Here is a 23,715-nt window from a genome sequence, read left to right as displayed (position 1 = left end):
TTCACCTGCCTAAAGTATAAAAAAATATAAAACCATGAAAACTTCAGGAGGGCATTCACATCCTTATTTTGACGATTTACTACCACAACTTGTAGTTCCAGTTTAAGCGTCAATGTGTTTTCAGGCAATAGTACCACACTTTATTTGTACTTTCATTCATTCATACTTACTGTTTATTTCCTTCTAAATGTAGGTAGAAACTGGTCTGTTGTTTTTCATCAAGTTTTACATTTTTTTGTTATGACCGAATAAAGACTAATGTCCGAACGACCGAAATGTTATTCTTACGTACTTTGGCAGATTTTTTAATTTTTCTTAATTGAGGAGTTTGGTACGTATAATTAATGCACAACTAAAAAACAGGTGGTTTTTTTTAGACTGGCTGACCTGTCAATGCTTTTCATAAGTTATTTGAACCATCTGTAGACAAAAAACAAGAAACCATATCACCTTTTTTTTCTCCATTGCAGATAACGGAAAGATGGGATAACCAAGGCAGCCCGCAAACAAGTTTATCAGCTCCGGCCATGACGCAGAACATCCCTTTCCCTCCAAACCTCCAACGGAGCTCCTTCCCCGATTCCACAGAGGCCTTCGATCCAAGGAAACCCGACCCGTACGAGCTGTACGAGAAATCAAGAGCTATCTATGAAAGTAGGCGTAAGTAAATTACCCTTTCGGCGGTGCACTGTGTGATTAGTGGTTAATAATAAGTAGCACTTTCACTGAAAGTGACAGGACTGACAAAATATTTGGACTTTGATATGTAAATGTAATTTAAAGTGGAATGGAAGTTTGATGTTAATTAAGGAGACATTCTAGGATATTGACATCCTAAAATCAATCATGCTTCCATCGTGGCAGATTATAATGTTTTCATGCTCCTTGGTTTTTTCGATCGAAAGCTGTTGTTATTATTTCCACCCTGTTATTTGTATTACACGTTTATTGTTTAGTTTGCTTAATAGAACTGTTATTTGCATAGCAAAAAACATAGCCAGAGACACGCCTAAATGACTGACATGTTTGTGTGAAGGATACGCTCATAAATAGGGATACTCCAAACACTAACTAGACATTTCAGACATTCATTAATTGTGGTCAGACACCACGGGCACTACTACACCAATACCACAGGTGGTAGGGAGTGACATTACATACCACTTGACGAGCACGTCACCACAGAAAATGAAACCCCTTATGGCATCTCAAGAAATGACAACTCAGTCTTTGACCCGGATAAAATTACAGAAACTGGTTTCATTATTGTGGATAAAACCTCACAGAAAACCGTAAAGTTAATCAAATAAATAATAAACGCCACTGAAGCAAAACATGGTTTAAGTTACTTACCATATGTATAGGTGCGGCATGAAATGTGTGCTGGAGGGGTTCCGCCTATCTCTAACTTATGCAAGTGGAAGGTCAGTTTGGCGGACAGGGTACTCTACCCAATATAGGGTGGAGTGCCCTGTTGCCAAACTCTAAATAGCCCCCTGTGCTACGTCTGTGCATATGCTACAATGGAAGAGGCATGTTTCCGTTCCGTGTCTCCGGGCTCAGAGGCACACTCATTTGAGGGTGACAACAATGCACTGTTTTCATTTCTTTTTTGCTCTTTACCTTTATGCATTTAAGCGTTCACCTGCAGATTAATTGGTTTGGTGGTTAGCTCTACAGTTGGAAAAACTAGGGGGCATATTATCAAGAACAGGCGATAAAATTATCGCCGCATTATCAGCAGGAAACTGCCGCTAACGCGGCGTTAATGGGCTTGATAATATGCCCTTGTGAATTCCCATAGCAGCCCAGGTTAACACCAGAACCATGGCTGCTATGGGAATTCACAAGGACATATTATCAAGCCCATTATCGCATGTTCTTGATAATATGCTCTAGGGCTCTTGGTGGCAGACTGAAAGCCAGATTATCTCCATCACGCTTTTGGAGGTAAAATGGCCTGAGTGGCAGTACTTAATCTGAGCCCGTGTTTACCAAGGCACAAAACCAGCACTTCATTCTCCCTACTGGCACTTATGACAGCCCACCACATGGTGGCGATGGATGTCTATTTTTGACCTTAGTAACCCAGCAGGCTGTTTATTAAATATATCTAAAATCAGCTTGTCCAGGCCATTCCGACAGCTTTAGGCGGCCTGGAATAGTCCAGATTGTTAGTCCTGTAGAGTGTGCTGATTAATATTTGTAGTACTGGCACTGACACTTGGAAGTGCTGGAAGGGCGGTGGGGGATTGTCCTGCAAAATACATTGGGTCCCGGCACTTACCTTTTTTACAAATACGCCCTTCTGAGCAGTTATCCTTAGTCTGCACTGTTGCAGGCAGGTAGGACGGCAACTGATCACAGCATCGCACTACCATGGAATCCATTAGATGTGAACCCTCCAAAGCATGGATGAACTGTGTGCCAAATGATGTCAAAGATGTTTGCTAGAGCTACTGGCCGCATCAAGAATTAAAGGCCTTTTATAATGAGAACCACAGTTAACCCTTAAAATCTGGCTTGATCTCAAAGTTTCAATTTTATCCCATGAGAACTACAATACATGAGATTTACTTTACCCTATTTTTTTTGCGGAACTACTGATTGGTTCGCAAAGAACAGGTGTATACGGATTTTAGTGAACACTAAAGTAAACTAAAAGTGGCTAATCCGTTTACCTTCTTCCAATAAGAAGAAAAGAACAATCAAAAGCAGGTGATGCCTTTGAAGGGGTTGTAACAAACAGTCTAATTGGTAAGGTAATTTTTAAAGATGACCTGGCGGGGGAGGGGGTGGAGGAAGCGCTGAACTTTGAGCAGTGGTTATTAAAGGCTGGCTGCACATATGGTTCACCATCTCAGTGTTTGGTGGAACAAGCGAACTTCAATTCTCGTAGATTTCACATACTTCTGAGCGCTATAATAGCATAAAAATACATAAACAAAGCTAGGGCTAGAGGCGCAACTAGAGCCAAATTTCAGGGGGGGTGGGGAAGCTTAAGAAAAAAATTTGGGGGCGCTAATTCTTCCAGCAATAGCAGAGTGGAGATGCAGGAGCTCTAAGAAGGGGTGAAAAAACATCAAAGCCTCATTAACAAGCGAATGGTCTTTTCACCCCTTCCCTGTGGGGCGTTTTTTCCTGCTGTGCGGGGAAGGGTGGACGCGCGTGGCGCCGCCGTGCTCATGACGAGCTGAGCTCGTCATGAGGCGCAGTGGAGCTGCACTCATGACGAGCTGAGCTCGTCACTGCCACACACGTTTTGGAACGTTCAGCACAGCGGGGAAATTATCCCGCATGCGAACGTTCCAACGGCCGTGACGAGCTCAGCTCGTCATGAGTGCAGCTCAACCATGCCTCATGACGAGCTGAGCTCGTCATTAGCATGCAATGGGTTAAAGACCTTTGAAGTACTCGGGTGCGGAGGTGTGGGTGCCTGGGAAGCTGTCTCATCACGGGCTGCCACACACAATGGGGGGGGGCGGTGGGGGGCTGAAGCCCTTTGAGCCCAATGGGCATTGCGCACCTGGCTAGGGCCTCATTTAGAGTTCAGCTGATTGTTACTCCTGTATACCATATCACAGGTTTCTTTGGATGTAATGCACTTCTAATACGGTGGACTGGATATTTGTCACGTTTGTGGTGGTGTAAAAGGCCGCCTAACTCTAAATCAGGTTCTTAGTAATACTTTGTCTCCCTCAGAAAGATAAAGGACTGAACCAACTTTTCTAGGATTCGAACCTGAACAGAATGGTTGCCCACACCTATTTGCAGCTAATGTTTCACTCATAGAGCGATCATATTGAAGGTAATGATGTAGCTTAACGTCTATGGTGGTCGATCTCAACTATGGAGAACCAGGTTCGAGTCTCGTTAGTGACGCTCAACATCCTGTGATTCTGGGCAAATCACTAAATCTCTCCTTGCCTCACAAAAATGAATGTGTCCTTGTGTAACGCAACTGGTGCTCATGTAAAGCGCTCTGATACCCTTGGGTCAAGTTTGTGCTATAGAAAACTACGCAAAAAAAAGATAAATGACTACGAACAAGCTACATAGTTTTTTTTCAAAAATAATGCGTCTTCAAGGGCTATATTTCAGTATGTGGGTCTTCGGGATTCCAGGGCCTGCTTTCTTTATGTGCTGCACCAAGAGTCATCGAGACTCAGAAATCAGAAGGTGGCCTGTTCATGAGCAGCATCCAGGATTATCGCATCTCATTTCAAACCTGTATGGTTATTCCTGCTTTCTATGCATTGTCTGGAGCCATGTGATCACTCTTTTCTAATGGTTTACGCGATCAATATACTCCTTCTGGGGAAATTAAGGCTATTAATATTACGTAATAACATTTCACCGTGCAACCATCCGTGTCTCCTTCCCATGACTTTGCTGCTCCAGTGCTACAGCCAACACACACTCATTCTCATTGTCCTACTCTCAGACACTGTCCTTCATGTATCTGCTGAGGCTGCTGGTTCAGATTAGCCAAAATGGGAAGTGGTTTGAAAAGTAGCATTTTCTTCCAGGGCCCCCCTTTCGCCCTGTTTCTGTTCTTTTAAATCTCATCCACTTAGTCACTAATATTTGTGATGTTTCTGACCTTTCTGGGTTCATTTGTATGTAAATGTTTTTTTATAATATGAACATGTTGCATTGAAGCAATCTAGCCACTCTTAGAGTCTTTGCAGTTGATGGGTGGAGTCTATCCTTTTATAAGTAGACCTGGGCAAAATGTTAATTACTCTGGAGTAATTGGAGTAATTTCAGTAAGTACGCATTCCTCTTGTGAAGTACCAAAATTCTTGATTACTACAGCTTGAGTACTTCAGAGTAATTTATGGCATAAACCCTACTGCAGGAGCATAGGATCAAATGAATTAAGAGAGAACGAGCAGTGTCTGGCTTCTGTGATTCATGTTCTGTACCATTGAGTCTTATTTCCTTAGCGCAAAATACATTCTTGGGCCCATTTTTGACACGTCAGCGCATTTTGAACAAAGAAAATAGCAATAAATGCTGGATTACAGTTCACATGCAATTACACATAATTACAAGTAATTTTGCAGGATTTATGAGTAATTAACTAGAGAGAATTACTCCAGTTATGCCCACACCTATGTATAAGAAGGTTTGATGGATGGTAATGGAGGTCTTAGCATGATGGAGTGTTATTTAAAAAAAAAACTTGGATAGATCGGAGGGACCTTGTAAATGCTCAAAGAGTAACTTGTGTGTGGGTGTTCACAAACTCACAGTGTTAAAACACTCATTACCCACCCCTTGAACGAGATTTCATATGTGATCATATGCTGACAGTCAATGAGTTTGTGACTACTAGGTAAACTTTAGTGCATACCCAGCAGGGCATTATACTATGTTTAGGAACGAGGAGTTCTATGGGTTTTTGTCCGTTGTTTCCAATAGAGGTTATATAACTATGTTTGAAGAGAAAGCCATGTCAGTTCTAGGAAAAAAATAATCTTAAAGTTGCTGTAGTAGGTACTTTTGAGCCTTTAGCCTGTGGGGCCCATAACAACCCCATAACCATTCAGTTATCCCTAGAGGGTTGGTCCTTTAAAGTGAGCAATGACCAAACACCCCTCCCAAGAGACCTCATTTTCTTGCGGTATCAGAGGTCTATGCTAGCCCTGTGTACATAAGAGCAAGCTTCAGAAGGAAACAGATAGAGCTCGGTCTCATCTGTCTGTAAGACAAGAAAAGCTGCCATTAGAAGGAGACAACGACAGAAGCTCTAAAAGAGGCTCTTTCATCTTAGCCATTGCTTGACGTCAAGGTACCTCAATAGGCAGACTCCTGTAGGGAACATTGGGTTATTTAGGGGAAAGCTTTCTTACTCTTCAATTCTCCTCTTCGTCTGGGCATCTAATTGAGAAGCAAAATATGGTTATTAGAGTGTGTATCCCGCTAATATTTCTCTCCTGCCACTCCCGAACCAGGGTGTGCTTGACAACATATTAAACTGGTGCGTGGTCTAGCCCCAAAAAAGGTAATCGTCTGAAAAGAGTTCAGGCTCACTTTTCTTGATGTGAAATACAAGAGGGCCTGGAATTTATCTCCGAGTAAAGTGCTGGTGGAAAATCAAACTTAGATGGGTTTTATGCCGCAGAAGAGAACTTCATTTAAAGTTAGTAAGCTGCTGAGGTAACAGACTGAGCACACAACAGATATTGGGAAGGAATGAACATCACTGTGAAAGGCCAAAAGTGTAATTCTGCTGTTTACAAAAAAATGTTGAAGGCCATTCTTAGATTAAATGCACGAATGTAATATCTGCTGGACCAATGAAATCATCAATGGTATATTGCATTAAATAAACATTTTTTGGTAACAGAAATAAATGAATATTGAAGCAATCAGGCAAATAACATATTTTCAAAAATAGTCCAGATGAATGACAACTGCCGCAAAATTGAAATAATTTGCTTTCAGTTGATAGGAAATGTAGGGCTCATATGAGGGTCACATAAATACCAGAAAGGATGCAGAACCCGAGTAGCAGGGGGGCTGGTACATTGACATTACTTCTTGATACAGAATTAATGAGCAGAGTAACATAAACATGATGGAGCTATTACACATTTCGAGTCTCAGGCTGATGGGGTTGTGCTTATCTGAAGGTTGTGAGGAAGGAAGTGTGGGTGGTTTAGCTGCAGAATGTGTTTTTAGGACTTGGAAGATGAATTTGTAACTCCATTTACACTATGGAAGGGAGAGAGTAGTTTGAAGCTGTCAGCACCGACCCAAGCAGGTGGAAGATTTAAAACCTTGAGATTGCACAGGGTGTCTTTGGGAATGGCGAGGAGGTTTTTTTTGTGGCTGAGAACACGTCATCCAGGGGGGCAGTTAAACTATCAATAATATTGCAGCTGCGGACGGCACTGGGAGTACCTGCAGGGCGGTGACGTGGGGAGGGGGAGGGGCAGGGTGGGGGGGGGGGGGGTAGTAATGTGTGAATTACGGAGCTTCCCAGGTAAGTAAACATTTAAATAAATAAAACGAATTTCGTTGAGTGCACTGCATCCCCAAATGTGATGCAGTGCGCACAACGAAATTCGTTTTTATGTATTTAAATGTTTACTTACCAGTAAAACTCTGTAATCCATACTTTACAACCCCCCACCCTGCCCCTCCCCCTCCCCACGTCACCGCCCTGCAGGTACTCCCACTGTTGGCCGTGGCTGTAATAATGGCCAGGGGCGCAGCAAGGGGGGGTGGTGCGCCCCAGGTGGCATGAGTTTTGGGGGCAGCGGCAGCTCCCCCCGCTCTTCATGCCCTTTGTCGCAGGGGGTGGCAAGCACAGAATTTATAATTCTGCTGCAGTTTAAGAGCTTGGGACCACCTCTGATTCCTGAAGATCGGTAGAGTGTTCAAGTGCAGCCTCCTTCCCGACGCACGTCCGGCATCTGTGAAAAAAAGCCTGGCTGAGTCTATCTCAGATCTAAAGTCACAGCTCTGATTTGGTCCCTCATTAGGTCTTGTAGGACAGAGCAGCTGACACATGACCTCATGCGATCAACAGTAGAAGAGCATTCAGAAGTACTGCAGAGCGGCGCAGGCTATGCATACATTGGTTTCCTTGCATTCAGCTTTTCCATGGAAAGATGTTGCGTGCTTCCCCTGGTTCCTTAGATTGAACTTTTTACCTTATTGGAAAGCCTATGCATGGCACAGCAGCACGGCTGTGTTGGTTGTTGTGGCGCTCTATTGATCAAGGCTATAAGACTGATCTGTTTAGTATGAAACGTTATGTTAAAGGTAGTGGGTCTGGGATATTTATTGTGAAAAGCATATGTTAATGTCAATAATCATTTAAGGGTGGATTGAAACTACTCTGCATTAAAGCCTGCAGAGAGGTATTTTGATACAAGAAAACTCACTGATTACAGAAGGAGGCAAGGATTTTTTTTTTTTCAACAGGTTTTTATTGTTTTTACATACACATAAAACATGAAACATACATTCTTCATGGAAATCTCAATACAGGGTTTCTAGCCACGGATCGCTGGGTATTGATTTACAAATTTCTCCTACTAGGCTGAACCCCTTGTCCCATGTCTAATTGCCTCCCTAGAGGGTGAGTAAGTTACCCCCTCTGGCAAACAAATGTGAAATTCCTTCTTAGACTGTATTAGGGGAGATAGTATTTTGCTTTACCGCATGCAATTTTTATATATATCTAATTGATGACTGTTTGCCTGATGGTTGCTGTATCAAAATTATCAGGATTTGCAAGTGTTACACAACAGGTTCTGATGACAACCAATTCCACTTCCCAGAATGCAGTTCTGCCATACTAAGGAATGTGTATAAAGCAAAACGAAATACTGGAGGGAAAGGGAAATGGGAGTGAAAGAGAGACAGACTTACACACAGCATGCCCAGATCTCTTAGGAGTTACATATATGGTTACGACAAGGTTATGAATGGAGGTTCACTGATAATGGAATAACTCCCGAATCAGAGAGACTACACACAGGACTTTTATTTTGGTGAAAGACACGAAACCTTTTGAATTACAGAATAACAACAAGTATATGCACTGAGTTTGAGATGGCAGGCCACAGGGAAGGAAGCTGGGAGGCTCACAATCAAGTATTGAGTCAGGAGAAGGAAAGGAGCGAGTTAAAAGAAGAGAAACATGGCAAAGCCAAGGGGCATAGTCACTATAATAGACACAAGGTCTGGCAACCGGGGGAAGGAAGCAAGAGAGGAAAAATAAGAAAGGTGAGGGACAGGAAATGGTGAATAAACAATTTTCCAGACGTAATGCCAATGCAACACTGAAAGTTACCATGCAGATTCCTAAGGCTTTCATGCTAATTAAATGGTGCTATGTTAAAGCCTTCAGGCATGTATTTTGTTACATCAAATCTCAAAGGTTACCTTTGTAGCAAGTTATTTGACAAATGCTAGGGATACAAGATATGCACTGTAATATTTCTCGCTAGAATTCCTGTGAAAGGCCTGACAGGCTAGGTTTATGCCCTCCATGGTCGAGTAATCGAAAACAATAATATGTATATATATCAAAAATACAATATTCTGTGAATGGCGTGCTGCCGGCTCGAGGTTGTGGTGTGGTGCTGAGCATGGCACCCAGCTTAGTAACTATGAAACTCCATGAAAACACAAATCACACGCACTCAGAATCCAGATCCAGAGATTTAATGAAAGTGCTCCCGTCCCTGCTGCATGCTCCGGCCCTACGGCCTTGATCAAGCGTGATCCAGACCGTTGGGCCGAAATGGGTCAATGGTCACCCCACTTCAGCTATTGCATCCCCTTCAAAATTTCGTTACAAATGGACAGCTCGTCCTGACAGCCATGCTGCTACTCAGCACTGAATAATACATGTGAAAGGTGTCTAGTGCTTCCTTAAGAGGCCTCATTTATGAGGAATAAAATAGCAAGGGTATAACCCCTTTAGCAAATGTATAGCTCTTGATTGAAGATGAAGATTAACACTTAAGATAGTAGCAGGGCTGTAAACTCCCCCCACTCCCCAACAGAGAAAGGGAAAGAGCTAAGTATTAGGATCCAGAAGTACATCCAGTAGACGTTCCTACTGCTAGACACAAAACATCAAGATAGTAGCAAGGTTGGGAGGAAAGGGGGAAAAACAGTGAAAAAATAGGGAACCATTGTATTGCGACACATACACCACTAGGAAAAACCTCCATATATTTGACGCAAACAGGAACTGACAACATCCGAAAATACTGCCTAATCTTGAATTGTAAACCCTCCAGGTGACTGTCAGGATGGAGAGTCCAGTACAGTCTAAGCGGTGTCCGGCAAATTCATATTGTTGGTAATCTAGTCCTTAAATAGCACACAGTCTGCTATTGTTATATCATCCCATCGCTTTCTGTAGTTTGGAGATCTATCCCAGATGAAATAATAGGTTTGTGGAGATAAGCTGTCAACAAGGATGAATGATGTGTCATTGTTATGTGAGTGTGTCACGTTTAGTAAGTCTGTTGTTTACATTATTCAGGTGGGCAAAACACAGTAACTTGCAAATGTCCTGTTGCCTTTTAATTTTCAATGCGAGGATCTTCCTTAACACCCCTTTACAGTATATATCAATCAAAATTATTGACAATAGCACTTTGGGGCACCCTTATGGGTTGACACTCTCATAGGGCACCGACTTCACACGTCTCTTTACTCGTGGGCGATTCAATGCGGAAGTTAAAACTGAACTGGATATTGTTTCAGACTTATAACTATATCGAATCCCTTGAATAAAATGAAGCAAAAAGAATGATGTGACTAACTTCCCATTAGATATAGGGAGTCTAATCCAATGCAAATGTCAACAAATGGCTTTGGGTTAAGTTGTTGATGTTGGAATAGCAATGCCCCTTTCTCACGTAAACAGCCCAGTGCAATAAAATTATTTTATGATAATTTAACTCTATTAAGTTCACAAATAAGAATATTCGTGAAACTTACTCAAAATAATATTAATTCAGGCAGAATACGTTATATTTGGTTTATGTTAGTTGATTATAGATCAGATAGATAGATCGATAGATTGGTAGCTAGATTGGTAGGTAGGTAGGTAGGTGGATAGAACCCAGTCTACTACAAAAATGTATGTTAATCCATCAACAAATTTGCCGGCGAACTGTAAAGAGTTATAAGTAATTATTACATTTTTGTCTATATGTTGTAGTTTTTTAAATATTGCCTATTTGTGTATAAAGTCATATATTTGACCATGGAAGTATTATTTTATTCAATAACACCTGATTCAAATTAATCATGTCGCAGGCTCTAGGTGCTATGTTTTCAAATAACAAACACTTGTAGGCCAAAACGTTTTTATCGACGTAAAAGATATTATCTCCTTAAAACACCCACGTGAAATGTGCTTCTCTCAAGCTCTGCATGAAATGCAGGTCCAAAGTTCAGCTGTGGGAAATACTGATCTTGAGTATCCTATGAATACGACATATCTGTATATGATGCGTCTTATGTTTACTATAGGGCAGTGGATTCATGTTTTGGCAATATCCGAGGATCTGATAACTCTTTTCCATCATCCAATCTGTCTGTGGCTGTAATCTCCTACAGATACCTCAGTCTTAAATCTTTTTCAGCCATGTACTGAGGGGGATTCACAAAAAAACACAATTTAATACGTGTGGAAAAAATAATACTTTGTGAGATTCATTAACATTTGCACATAATTCTATGCAAACAGTAGATTTATATGCAAATGTCATTGAGCCTCAGATCCAACCAGGCTGTAGGAAATACACCTTATTTTCTTCTCTCCATGGAAAATGTTAAACATGTGAAATCATGCCTTCCAATATAACCCCTGATAATATGGTGTTGTTAGGGAAGTTTTCACAGCCAGTTCGCTTTGTATTGCCTGTAAATGTAAGACAATTATTTTCTGTATACAATGCATGGATGATATAAAGAATGAAATGTTTGATGACATAGTGTACTTCACAGATGTAAAATAGCCCCTCTTACTTTTGGAAGCAGGCAGAAAGAGTCATCCAAGCAGCCAGCAGAAAGATGATGAGATTAAAACACTGATTCAAAACCACTCAAGCCAATGGCTGAAGGTCTGTGAGCCAAAAACACCAAAGGCTGAAAGAGGCTGATCAAAATCCACTTTCTGTATGTAGATTATGTACTGAATGCAATGTTTTTCATGAATGGGACAAGCACCATTACATGCCAACCCTAACAGGGCTGCCACAAAAATACTTTTTTTTTTAAGTTTCCATTGCACCAGAGTTTTTTTGCCTTTTTAAGAAGTATATATTTTTTTGCAAAAAATAGTGACAGAAACATTTTGGTTCCTCTGATTCGAAGTCTGGTCTATTTCTTTAACTCATAGTAGTATTTTAGTTTTTGTCAACTTCACTTTTTTACATTAAGATTTGGTGAAATTATATTCGTTATAAAGGCTTTCTTTGTGTTTTTGTTTGTATCTACTAACCTAATCCCATTGACAAAAATGTTAACTAAAGCGATGAGGGTTTGCTTCTAGTATGTCTCATATTAGCTGATGTAATTTACTCATAGGTCGACTCCGCTTTCAAAGTTAAATCACCTGTCACCTTGCTCTCTTTATTACATGGTAACCCAAAAAACAAAACACTTTTGGCGAAACCAAAGCTCCAGCTTCTTTTCTTTTAAGATACCTTACTGACTTCCTCCTCAGAGGAAGTTTCTGAATGTAGTTATAAGATTAGCAAATAAATATGTTAAAATTCAAGCATTCACCTCTTGCAAGCAGAAAATGAGGCCCCAACTCGCCTTAGGTGTCTTTTGACTTGTTATGAGAAAACCACTTTATTAGAAGGCATGGGACAGACAAGTGTTGGCCACCGAAATACCTCATGTAGAGTTAAGAGACGCCAGAAAAGTGTGGGCTAAATTCTCAACAGTTGCCTTAGAGATAAACGGAATTTAGCTCATTCTACATAAAGAATCAAAGTAATGCATATTTTAAGGACATCACAGTAAGAGAGCTGTAACCATGTCAAAAATGTCGGTACTGTACTAACATGACATCTTTGTGGCTTGTTCTTAACTGCCGCGTGTGTTTAAGATGCAGAATGTATGATTAGCGTTCTTATTTTCTCCCAGTGCTATCAGTAAAAGTAATAGTTTACTTTTGTTTGGGTTAGGATAATGTATTCTTAAGATAGGTTCTCACCTCAGGATCCTAGCTACACAGTTAATGGAGCGGAATGTGCAATATACGTGTCACTTAAAACAGCCACCCGACACAGGTGGATCAATACACACTATCTATATGCTAACAAGCAGTCCAGGGCCAAGGTAACGCGCATAGACAGACAAGAGCTGGCATCACTTCTTGGTCATTTACCTACTATTTTAGGTCACATATCACATCTTTATGGAGGAAGACTGTAGTGGTACTACATTAGCGCGTGCTGAAGGAAGTGCACCGTTCACTCCAGAGGTCAGCACACCTATACCATCACGCCATCTGAAACGCAGACTCAGACGTACCACTGTTAAAACGATAATTACATCTTTTTGCATGCAAGCAAGTTACAAGTAAATACATATACCTTAGAGGTGGCACTGTAGGAAATCCTGCTTTTAATTTCCCATATATCATTCGACATTCTCTTTGTAATTTCTCTTTAACTCAGTTGAAAAGGAGGGGACATGTTTGGCCTGAGCAAATTCTTGGTCAAACCAGATATGAGCTCTCATATGGGCATATTACTTTACCTTTGATGGTCAATTAGAGAACAGTTATTTAATAGCATCAGCAGTATCCTAAAAATCATAACCTCATTTTCCACGGCAAAAGGATTGAAAAACATGCGCACATGTGTAATTTGTGACATTGAGACTGTATATAATTTTGGAAATGTTGAAACGATCCTATTTGATGTTTGCTATTGTAAATATTCTTTGGAATGCTTAACTGTCCACAAGCACCCTTGGGGCCAGATAGTCTGAAAACTGTCTGACTGTTACCAGTGTCTGTCCTTGGCTCCACACGAAAGATCAAAAGGTGCACCCAAATATGAATACCAACAAGGATAGAATCGATAAAAAGTTTTTGATGATGGATTCTGTAGGAATCGAGATAATGTCAACAGGAGTAATATGCTACATACTGGTCAGTACTCAGATTATGTATTGTTTACCCCCAGGTGTATTATTCCATACATGTTAGCCAAGAAAATGAAAGAAATACGTATTTGGGAGAAATTAATACAAACTGGCTATTTGGTGGGTTCAGTATACCCAGGTCTTTAGACTACATATTTGCGTGATCATGCCAAGGCCTGACACATAATGGACTGATTCCATGAGGAGCAGGGTCAGCACTGATTTGCATTAAGTGGGCCTCTGCCTATAGTGTCACATTGGTGCTATTAATGCAATCCGAGAGGAATGCTCTCCAATAGACACAGCTCTAGAAATTAGTACTTAATGAATAAGTCATGAGATCAAATGTATGTACTTTGTATTTATATCAGAATTACTTCATTCGGAGATGACATACACCACATGGGTAGACTGTCGGAATCAAAGTAGAAGTGCAGTTAAGTGACATTTGTGCATGGTGCTCAAAAGGTGAACAATATGTACAGTGAAAACATTTTCATATATACAGGTGTTTTGAAAGGCCAGATAATGATTTGTAGCCAAGGATTCCTGTTCTTCCTATTGGAATCGTGGTAGTACTGGACCTATGACTAGCGTTGACGTTTCGACCCTTGGGTGCCCCAGTAGGTGGTCACGGCGGGTCTTTCTCAAGACAGAGGTGCGGGTGGGCTGATTTGATTGTGAAACAGTCTGAAATTAAATAAGAGGCTGTGTATCAGAGAGACTGTAGGGGCACTGAGGTTGCACCTACACATAACAGGGAGCATGGATACTCACTATTTAAGGAAGGCCGGAGAGACTCAGCCTGAATCTGCAGGGCACAATGGCCAAATTATCTGTGGAAAAGAAATGACTTAGTGAAAACCTCTCAGAGTAGTTGCAGATGGAAAGACCACATTGGGTGCAACAGAATATTTGGTGATCCTGGTTGACTCGAAGACAGCGCTCGTGACTATAGCATGTGGTTGTAGGCATGCATGTAAGTGAATAGAGCGTCACGCAGTGCAATCGCTAATATTATATTTGACTGTATATATGCAAAGTGAGCAAGTTAACCAATTTAGTTGTTCATGCTGTGAATGAGGTTTAAAATCCGCTGGTTGCTTCCTATAGTTGCAAACCTCAAGTATGTTAGGTGACCCTAGATGGTGGTTGACTAGAAGCCAGCACACGGGACTATTGCGTGTGGTTGCAGGCATGCATGTTGATAATTAGAGCGTCACGTAATGCAATCGCTCATGATGTGTTTGTTAAACAGTTCACATTGTGAATGAGGTGATAACAGTACCATTTAAGATTCGCTGGGTGCTAACAGTACCATTTATGATGCGCTGGGTGCTCCGTAAAGGTGCAGTAAATCAGACGTGGGATCTAAAAGTGCCTTGGCAAATGTGTAGTGTCAGCCGTGACCTTGCGGCGACTAGTGGGCGGGTAACAAGGTTGCCTCACGATAACTTGGTTTGGGAAGAAAAACAACCGCCGAAAAGTGAGATAGCCAACCTGAAACGAGAAATCCTAGAGGATAGTGCTTTGATCAACGCCAAAGAGGCCCTTGAACGGGCTGAAAAAGCACTGTCTGAATTCAACACTGTGACCCTCAACAGGAAGCTTGATAAACTTGCCAAGGACATCAGAAATTACGATAAAAAATACACATACCCGTAATTGGCTGATGAATATTACCAACAAGATCAGCAAGGATTCTTTACAAACAAGAGCAGACAAGGACCAAGACGCTTCAATACTTCCTCTGACTCGTCTGCTAGCAGCGGCTCAGAATCCGAAGCTGAAGACCCATCAACAAGCAGACTGGGCTTCCAGGCACCGCAACAGCATTTTTTAGATCAAGGATTCCGCCAATCCAACCGGGGTGGAACTGCCGAACAAGGTGGGGGCACGCAGAGAAGATGGAACAGAGGAAAAGGATCTCAGAGAGCGAATGCATGTCGTGTGAGGTTCTTCCTGTCGGAAGGACACGGGGAGATTTCCACAAGGAGACAGACGTACCGATGGTAACGGATGGCATTACATTGTCCACAACAGAAGCGGAGTGTGAGGTTCTTCCCTCTGGAGGGATACGGGGAGATCTCCACACGGTAACAAGTGGACCGACGATAACAGAAGCCACCACACTGATGACAACAGGGACTGCCACAATCGAGAATTCACAGATCAACACACCTGGAATAACTGATCAACAGACCAGGTTGAATGAAGCAACTGGTTCTACACTACATTCCCAATCCAACGGGAATCTCGCCGACCCCATCATCAACCTCTCGGACCATATAATCACAACGGCAGAGAGAGAGGTGCTGAGCAAGGGTCTCTCCTTTATTCCAACTAGTAGACCAGACTCCTTCACCACCAAGCTAGAGCTACAAAAGTTATTTCGCAAAGTAAGACTGAAATATTACTTCGGCAGGAAAACATGCACGCCTGTACCCACCGCAACGCCTTTCAAACCACCATCCACATTCACTCCTGGTTCATACTGCATGAGCCAACGCATACTGGCATTTGAGCAAGTGGTCATGCAAGAAGTGATGGCATCACTAGAAGAGAGAAAATACATTAGACACAATGTAGCGAAAGAAGAAAAACTTGCATTGAAGGAACCATGGTCTAGATGTAGGTAAACGTCATTTACCGATTCTAAAAGTATTTTAGAATCGGTAAATGCTATGTAGGTAATTACTCGGTAAGTATTACCGAATCGGTACAATTCGGTATTTACCGAATCGGTAAATACCGATTCGGTAATTCCCATTCATTCTTATGGGCCTGTAGGCCCATAGGAATGAATGGGAATTACCGAATCGGTATTTACCGATTCGGTAAAAGGGGGGAAACATTCAAGGGTGGCAGGGTGTTACTTTGACACCCTGTTGCACCCCTGAATTGTGCATGGGTGCACATGTGGCACACATATATGCCCTAAGGGCATGTATGTCTGCCACATGCCACTGTTATTAAATGCAAAAAATTGCTTTTTTTAGGGTTTTCGTAATTTACCACCAACTTGTAGTTGGTGGTAAATAACGAATCCTTACAGGTGAAAAGCACTCACTTGAGTGCCTACTACATTTCAGATTCAGTAATTTACTGAATCGGTATTTAAGAATTCAGTAATTTACCGATTCTGAAATGTAGCCACCTACATCCCAAATGCCTAATAACGGTCGGTAACGGCGGAAATTCGGTAATTTCGGCCGTTACCGACTGGTATTAGGGTTCCTACATCTGGCCCCAAGTGAAAACCGCTCTATTGTCGTGAAAGCCGCAGACAAGGGTGGAGTGGTGGTGGTACACAATACCTGCGATTACGCTGAAGAAATTGAGCAACAACTCAGTGTATGCGACAGTTACCAAACAACCCTGAGGGACTCCACGTTGAGTATCAAGTCACTCATACAGATACTTGCAGAGGAAGGTGTTAAGGAAGGATTCTTGAGTGTACCTGAAAAGGAATTCTTGATCAACAAGGAACCACGCATTCCCACCATATACGCTTTGCCTAAAGTGCACAAGCGCCTGGATAAACCCCCGGGAAAACCAATCATATCTGGCTGTGGTTTCGTCTCGGAACCGGCAAATCAATTCATAGACTATTTTGTACAGCCTCTGGTCCCTCAAACAAAGTCCTTTGTGCGTGACTCTATGCACATTATACAACTGCTGGAAGAACAGCCCTACGACAGTACCACACAATTCATGGTAACATTGGATGTCTGTTCCCTCTATACCTCCATACCCCGGAGTAAGGCGATAGAGGTCATCCGAGCCACACTGGATACGCCCAGCCCCGCATTGGATACCTACCCACTTCCTAATAAACCTACTGGAAATTGCAATGAAAAAGAATTAATTTGTATTCAAACAACAATTCTACTTCCAATGAAAGGGAGTGGCTATGGGTGAAACATATGCACCGAGTTTGGCGAATATCTACATGGACAGCAATGAAGAGGAACATCTGGACTCACATGAAAACCCTTTCATCGTCTCCATAGCAGTCTGGAAGAGGTATATAGAGGATATGATTATGATCTGGTCAGGCACAGAGACCCACCTACAAAGTTTCTTTGGATGGCTCATTGAAAGAAGCAGCAACATCCAATTGACTATAACCTACAACCGTCACACCATAGACTTCCTGGACCTGACATTCAAAGTGGACAATGGCTTGATTTATTGTGATCTCTACAGAAAACCAACAGAGAGGAACACTCTGGTAAAATACGAATCCCATCACCCTCAAAACCTGCGAGACAATCTGCCCTATGGGCAGGATCTGAGAATGAGGAGGAAATGTTCCAAAAGGGAAGATTTCTTTAGAGAGACGGATGTACTGACTAAACGTCTATGTGAACGTGGTTACCCATTGGGGCTCCTGAAACGTGCCAAGAAAAGGTCTTGGTATTGCCCTAGTGAGCAACTCCTGATACCCAAAAAAAAGACACAGGCCACTGACAACATAGTGTGCGTTACCACTTTCCACTCAAAAAGCAATAACATAAAGAAAATTGTGATGAAATACTGGAGTCTAGTCGCACCAGAGCTGAACACGGAAGAAAACCCCTTATTTGCTTTCAAGAGGGGACGGAATATAAAAGACAGTGTTGTCCAAGCCTACCTTCAACCATGGAAACTACCAGACTTACGGGACCAGCTGGGCCTCCCACCCATTCTGGGACACTTCAAGTGTGGCATATGCAAAGTCTGTCCAATTGGTATGGAGGGCCAAAATCTTGTGCACCACAATAGAACATACAAATTACCCTCTTTAGCGAACTGCAACACCTCAAATGTCATATACAGTATTGTGTGTCCGTGCAATATGCCATATATTGGCCAGACCACTCAGAAAGTCAAAATGAGAGTTTTGCAACACATGAGTAAGATCAGGTGCAAAGTGCAGGGAGCGCCACTGGTAGAACACTTCTTAAGTCTCAATCACACACCAGAGAGCTTAAGATGGAGGGTGGTGGAAAAGATCAATGCTAACCCTAGAGGGGGGTCCATGGCGTCTGCCCTTAATCGGAAAGAATGCAAGTGGATACATATTCTTAACTCGGTAGCCACTGGTCTGAATGAGCATGAGGAGATAGCCAAACAAATGGACCTGTTTTGACAGGACTAGGTCCGGTTATTTTAGAGAATGAGTTCCCAGTCATACAGTTCTCACTTGCCCATACATGTATCACCTAGCAGGACACTCACTACCCGTATACCATTTTCTGTAAGACCACGCAGGTTTTCGTGGAACCACCACACCTTTTTAAGCAAGGGTCTGTGAATTGTCTCTCTATTGGGCAAATAATGCTATCCTGCTTATATGCGTTTTCAATTTGTGCATGCTTTTGTGAAAGTGGTCATAACGTGTTTTCTCATTAACCAGCTGCACGATGCCTATGTGTTTTGTATAATTCCATATCTTTCATACATGTGCCCGTTTAACTGGTTCTAACTGGCCATTATGCTTAACTCATCCACTTGGCACAATATCTTAAGAGAATTGTACTCCACTCAGGCGACAATGTGAACTGTTTAACAAACACATCATGAGCGATTGCATTACGTGACGCTCTAATTACCAACATGCATGCTTGCAACCATACGCAATAGTCCCGTCCGCTGGCTTCTAGTCAACCACCATCTAGGATCCCCTAACATACTTGAGGTTTGCAACCATAGGAAGCAACCAGCGGATTTTAAACCTCATTCACAGTGTGAGCAACCAAATTGGTTAACTTGCTCACTTTGCATGTATACAGTCAAATATAATATGAGTGATTGCACTGCGTGACGCTCTATTCACTTACATGCATGCTACAACCACACGCTATAGTCACGAGCCCTGTCTTCTAGTCAACCAGGATCACCAAATATCCTGTTGCACCCAATGTGGTCTTTCCATCTGCAACTACTATGCAAGGTTTTCACTAAGTGATTCCTTTTCCATAGATAATTTGGCCATTGTGCCCTGCAGATTCAGGCTGAGTCTCTCCGGCCTTCCTTAAATAGTGAGTATCCATGCTCCCTATTATGTGTAGGTGCAACTTCAGTGCCCCTACAGTCTCTCTGATACACAGCCTCTTATTTCATTTCAGACTGTTTCGCAATCAAATCAATCCACCCGCACCTCTGTCTTGAGAAAGACCCGACGTGACCACCTACTGGGGCACCCAAGGTTCGAAATGTCGAAACTAGCCATAGGTGCAGTACTACCAGGATTCCAATAGGAAGAATAGGAATCCTTGGCCACAAATCATTATCTGGCCTTTCGAAACACCTGTATATATGAAAATGTTTTCACTGTACATATTGTTCACCTTTTGAGCACCATGCACAAATGTCACTCAACTGCACTTCTACTTTGATTCCTACAGTCTACCCATGTAAAGTATGCTATCTCCGAATTAAGTAATTCTGATATATATACAAAGTATGTACATTTGATCTCATGACTTATTCATTAAGTACTAATTGCTAGAGCTGTGTCTATTGGAGAACGTTCCTCTCGGAATGCATTAATAGCATTGTTAAATCACTTCTGGTTTACCCAACAGAACCATTCTTTTGTTTAACCATTAATTACCCAGGGTCTGAGGGACACACGGTCACCCCTTTTCTTTTAATTGTATAGTGTCACATTGGTAAAACAGATGTGTTGTAATGCTATCTAGAGCAATTGCTAGTGGTTTAGATCATTCCTCCCATTAACTTTTACAGTTTACATGCCGATTCACACATCATGCAAATAAATTATAAACCCATTGGTCAGAAGTATTTATCCAACCACCATTATTCCTACCGGTGTTGTCAACAGAGGCTACAGAAGTGTTCATTTGAAAACATACAAATTAAGATATCTTAGTGATCTTTCCCTCCTACCTTTGGTTGCCTTTATGCAAGTGGCACAAATGGTTTAGAACCCATCTCCCTGTGGAACTTGTGATGCATGCTAACCATTTATGGATGGTCAATTTATCATATATTCTTTCTACATGTCATAAAAACAAACATTTATTAGGCTAATGCAATCATCGAGTGTTAACTGGAAATAGAGCATCAGAAGTGGTTTAAGAGGAGGTATGTACACTAGGGTGTACATGGATACAGTACTTTATTTAACTACATTTGTGCCTGGCTACCTGTGCGTGCAACACAGTGGAGTTCGGGATTTAAAAAACAAAAAGATAAGTTCCTCTTCACAAGTGATCTTTAAATTGCATTATCAAGCTACTATGAAGAAGAGTGATATTTGATAATCCAATCCCCACAGCATCAAACAATGTATTAGGGGACAGTCTCATTATATCAGTAACACAAGTCTTTTGACTTTTTTGATTGCTTTCTGCTTTGTCTCTGAATCTAAGGGGTAATGATAGGACATTTAACTTCACAAGCAAGTGTCTAAACATTAACGGGTAGACTTTGCTACTTAATTTAAGCATCTTTAATGAGACCTCTCCAAGCGTAATGGACAACTTCCAAACTAATGAATCACATTGATTTTTTAAAAGAGCTCATTGGAGTGCTAAGAAGGACTCGATGTGAAGAAGCTAGAAGCAACTAATTAAAAGGTCATGTAGCCTCTTGTGTAGCAATATCTTCTAATAAAACATCTTCAGTATGCTTCCATACTATGGCCATAGTTTAATCAGCAAAAGCCACATTTAGATTCTTAATATTATCTTTAGAACACTAGACCAGTTCTAATTGGGAGATTCTTCTAATGTGAAAACCTTATTTACGAAGAAGTAAAGGTGAGGATTTTATTTCTAATATTTCAAGCTTTATTTTAGAATTGTCATGTTTAGAAAGTGCCTGCACCAGGGATCAGAGTTTACAAGATGACTCACCCCTTCTGGATCATGTGTTTACAACTGGTGGTACACTGCTAATCTTAAGAGGTATTTTTTTGTAAACAGCTGTTTCACAACCTCACGAACAACTTATTAGAGGTTTTTTTTTAAACAACTTTTCCATCTTTGTAAACATTGGGACATTTTAAAAATAGTGGAAGAAAATATGCATGAAAAGGTCTGTGGGCATAAACATTCTGGCATAAATGTATGCACATGAAGTAGGTAGGGCCGGTGAAAGATTACATTGGTCCACCGTCAACAACACAAAATGGTTGCAACCATACTCCATTCACCATACGTAAAAAAAGAATTATGTCGTATTTCTTTTGTGAGAATTTAAAGGCAGATCGATACATAAAAGTGTAGCACAACATAATCGACCTCAAAGAGTGTATTGTCAATACATATATTAATGTGCTATAAAGGAGAGAAAACTACACATTAGAGGAGGGAGGAAGGGAAAAGGAGGGATGAAATAAAAGTCAAGAAGCCAATAGTGGAAGAGAAGGATATTGTACACAGTATGCTTATAAAACCATAACTATGGTTGTCCATAACCACGAAATGAGTTAGACAGAATGCATCATAAATAGAGCGGATAAATTTGGACCTACAAAAATATTAAAAATAATAAATATGTAGAATATGATGTACATTGAGGATGATGAAACTTTCGAAAAGTCATAAATAAATAGATGACTAAATAAATAGATAAATGCATAAATAGATGAACAAATAGGTTGGTGAGTAAATAGAGGAATGAATATAGAGGAATGAGGAGAAATGTCATCTCCTTACCCGGAGAAAGAAAGAACAAGAGCATGAGAAAAGGAAAAAATGAAAAAAGAAAAAACTAGAAGGTAAGAAGGTAAGACGAGAAAAGGGGGAAATGAAGAAAGAAAGAGGTTGGGGACGAGGGAGACAGAAGGGGGAGGGGAAGAAGAAGGAGAAAAGATGAAATGGGGGAGGGGAACAGACAAGGCGATAAAAGAAAACATTCAGGAGTCTTGGAGAAAAGAAACCCATAATTGTTGGAATACTTTTTCCTGTTCTTGTAGTTTATATATCACACATTCATGGGTTACCTTCTGAATCATTGCTACCATCCAATCCTCCTTCGAGGGAGGACTAGGTGATTGCCACAGTCTTAAGATATACATTTTGGCTGTAGAGAGTGCAGTATGCAAAAGACAGCGCTGTGGGCGTGTAATGTCAGGTGAACTCCCAAGATCATGCCATACAATAATGGGAGAGGTAAGGGGAAGTTGAAGGGGAATTGTTTCCTTTAGTGTATCCCCTATTTGAGACCAAAAACACTGTATAGAAGGACATTCCCAGAGTATATGGAGAAGGTCACAATTAACTCTAGAACACCTCAAACACATAGAGTGTGGTAATAATCCTGCTCGTTGTAATTTCAAAGGTGTCCAGTACCAGTCATGTAAAGTTTTGAAAAGACAATATTTCAAATGCGCTTCCCGAGTACCCTTGTCTAACGCTTTCAGTATGTCCGACCAGACATCTTCATCTATGGTGATGTGTAAGCGTTCCTGCCAAGAGCTTTAAGAAGTGGGTGTGAGTATAGGTGATTAGTTAAAGCACAATATAATCCAGACATTACTCCCTTATGTCGTCCCCATAATAATCCAGTATCAGCGATGATTCTAACATCCAGGGAGGAGTACCCAGACATCTCCTCAGGCAATGCTATAGTTACAAGTGTCACAATGCCTGATGCAAAGGGAGATCAAGTTCCTCACAAAGTATGTCAAAGGATATCAACTCACCGTTTAGTATAACCTGGTCTAATCTCGGGATTGCTCTCGATCTCCAACTAGACCACTGAAGCGCATGACCATTGATTCGAAAACTTTCATTACACCAAAGAGTGCAAACGGTGAGCAACCCCCAAGAGGCGATGCGCTCGTTGCCAGGCTTGGTATGTAGCTTGATTCACAGGGTGTGGGGGAGATGTTCGTGGTTTATGAGTGCTATATAAGATATCAAGGCTGTTGTCACAAGTAAGTACGTAAGTGCTCTGTTGTGACCTATTGTGGAGGGTCAGTCGCACCTGGGAGCAGATGAGCTAATTGCGAGCGGTGCAAGGCTAAAGAATAATGCTCCAACAAAGGTGAATCTAAATCACTGTGGGAGCGGCGAGCCATTAGTTTAGCAGCAGCTACACGAG

The 23,715-nt window shown here is 41.4% G+C and overlaps 1 protein-coding gene across 4 annotated transcripts in view; it reads left to right on the top strand.

The window, feature by feature from the left end:
* MAGI2 (membrane associated guanylate kinase, WW and PDZ domain containing 2) overlaps positions 1 to 23,715 on the top strand; it is a 2,816,921-nt gene that overhangs the window by 2,485,855 nt on the left and 307,351 nt on the right. For all 4 annotated transcript variants that reach the window (XM_086967329.1, XM_086967327.1, XM_086967326.1 and 1 more), the window contains one exon: positions 471 to 660. In XM_086967329.1, coding sequence (XP_086823455.1) covers positions 471 to 660 — 190 coding nt within the window. The remainder of the gene's footprint in view (positions 1 to 470; positions 661 to 23,715) is intronic.

Source organism: Lissotriton vulgaris, chromosome 1_1, assembly GCF_964263255.1.
Source record: "Lissotriton vulgaris chromosome 1_1, aLisVul1.2, whole genome shotgun sequence".
Classification (NCBI taxonomy): Eukaryota; Metazoa; Chordata; class Amphibia; order Caudata; family Salamandridae; genus Lissotriton; species Lissotriton vulgaris.
The sequence above is the reverse complement of the archived record's forward strand: the minus strand, read 5'-3'. Positions and strand labels throughout refer to the sequence as shown.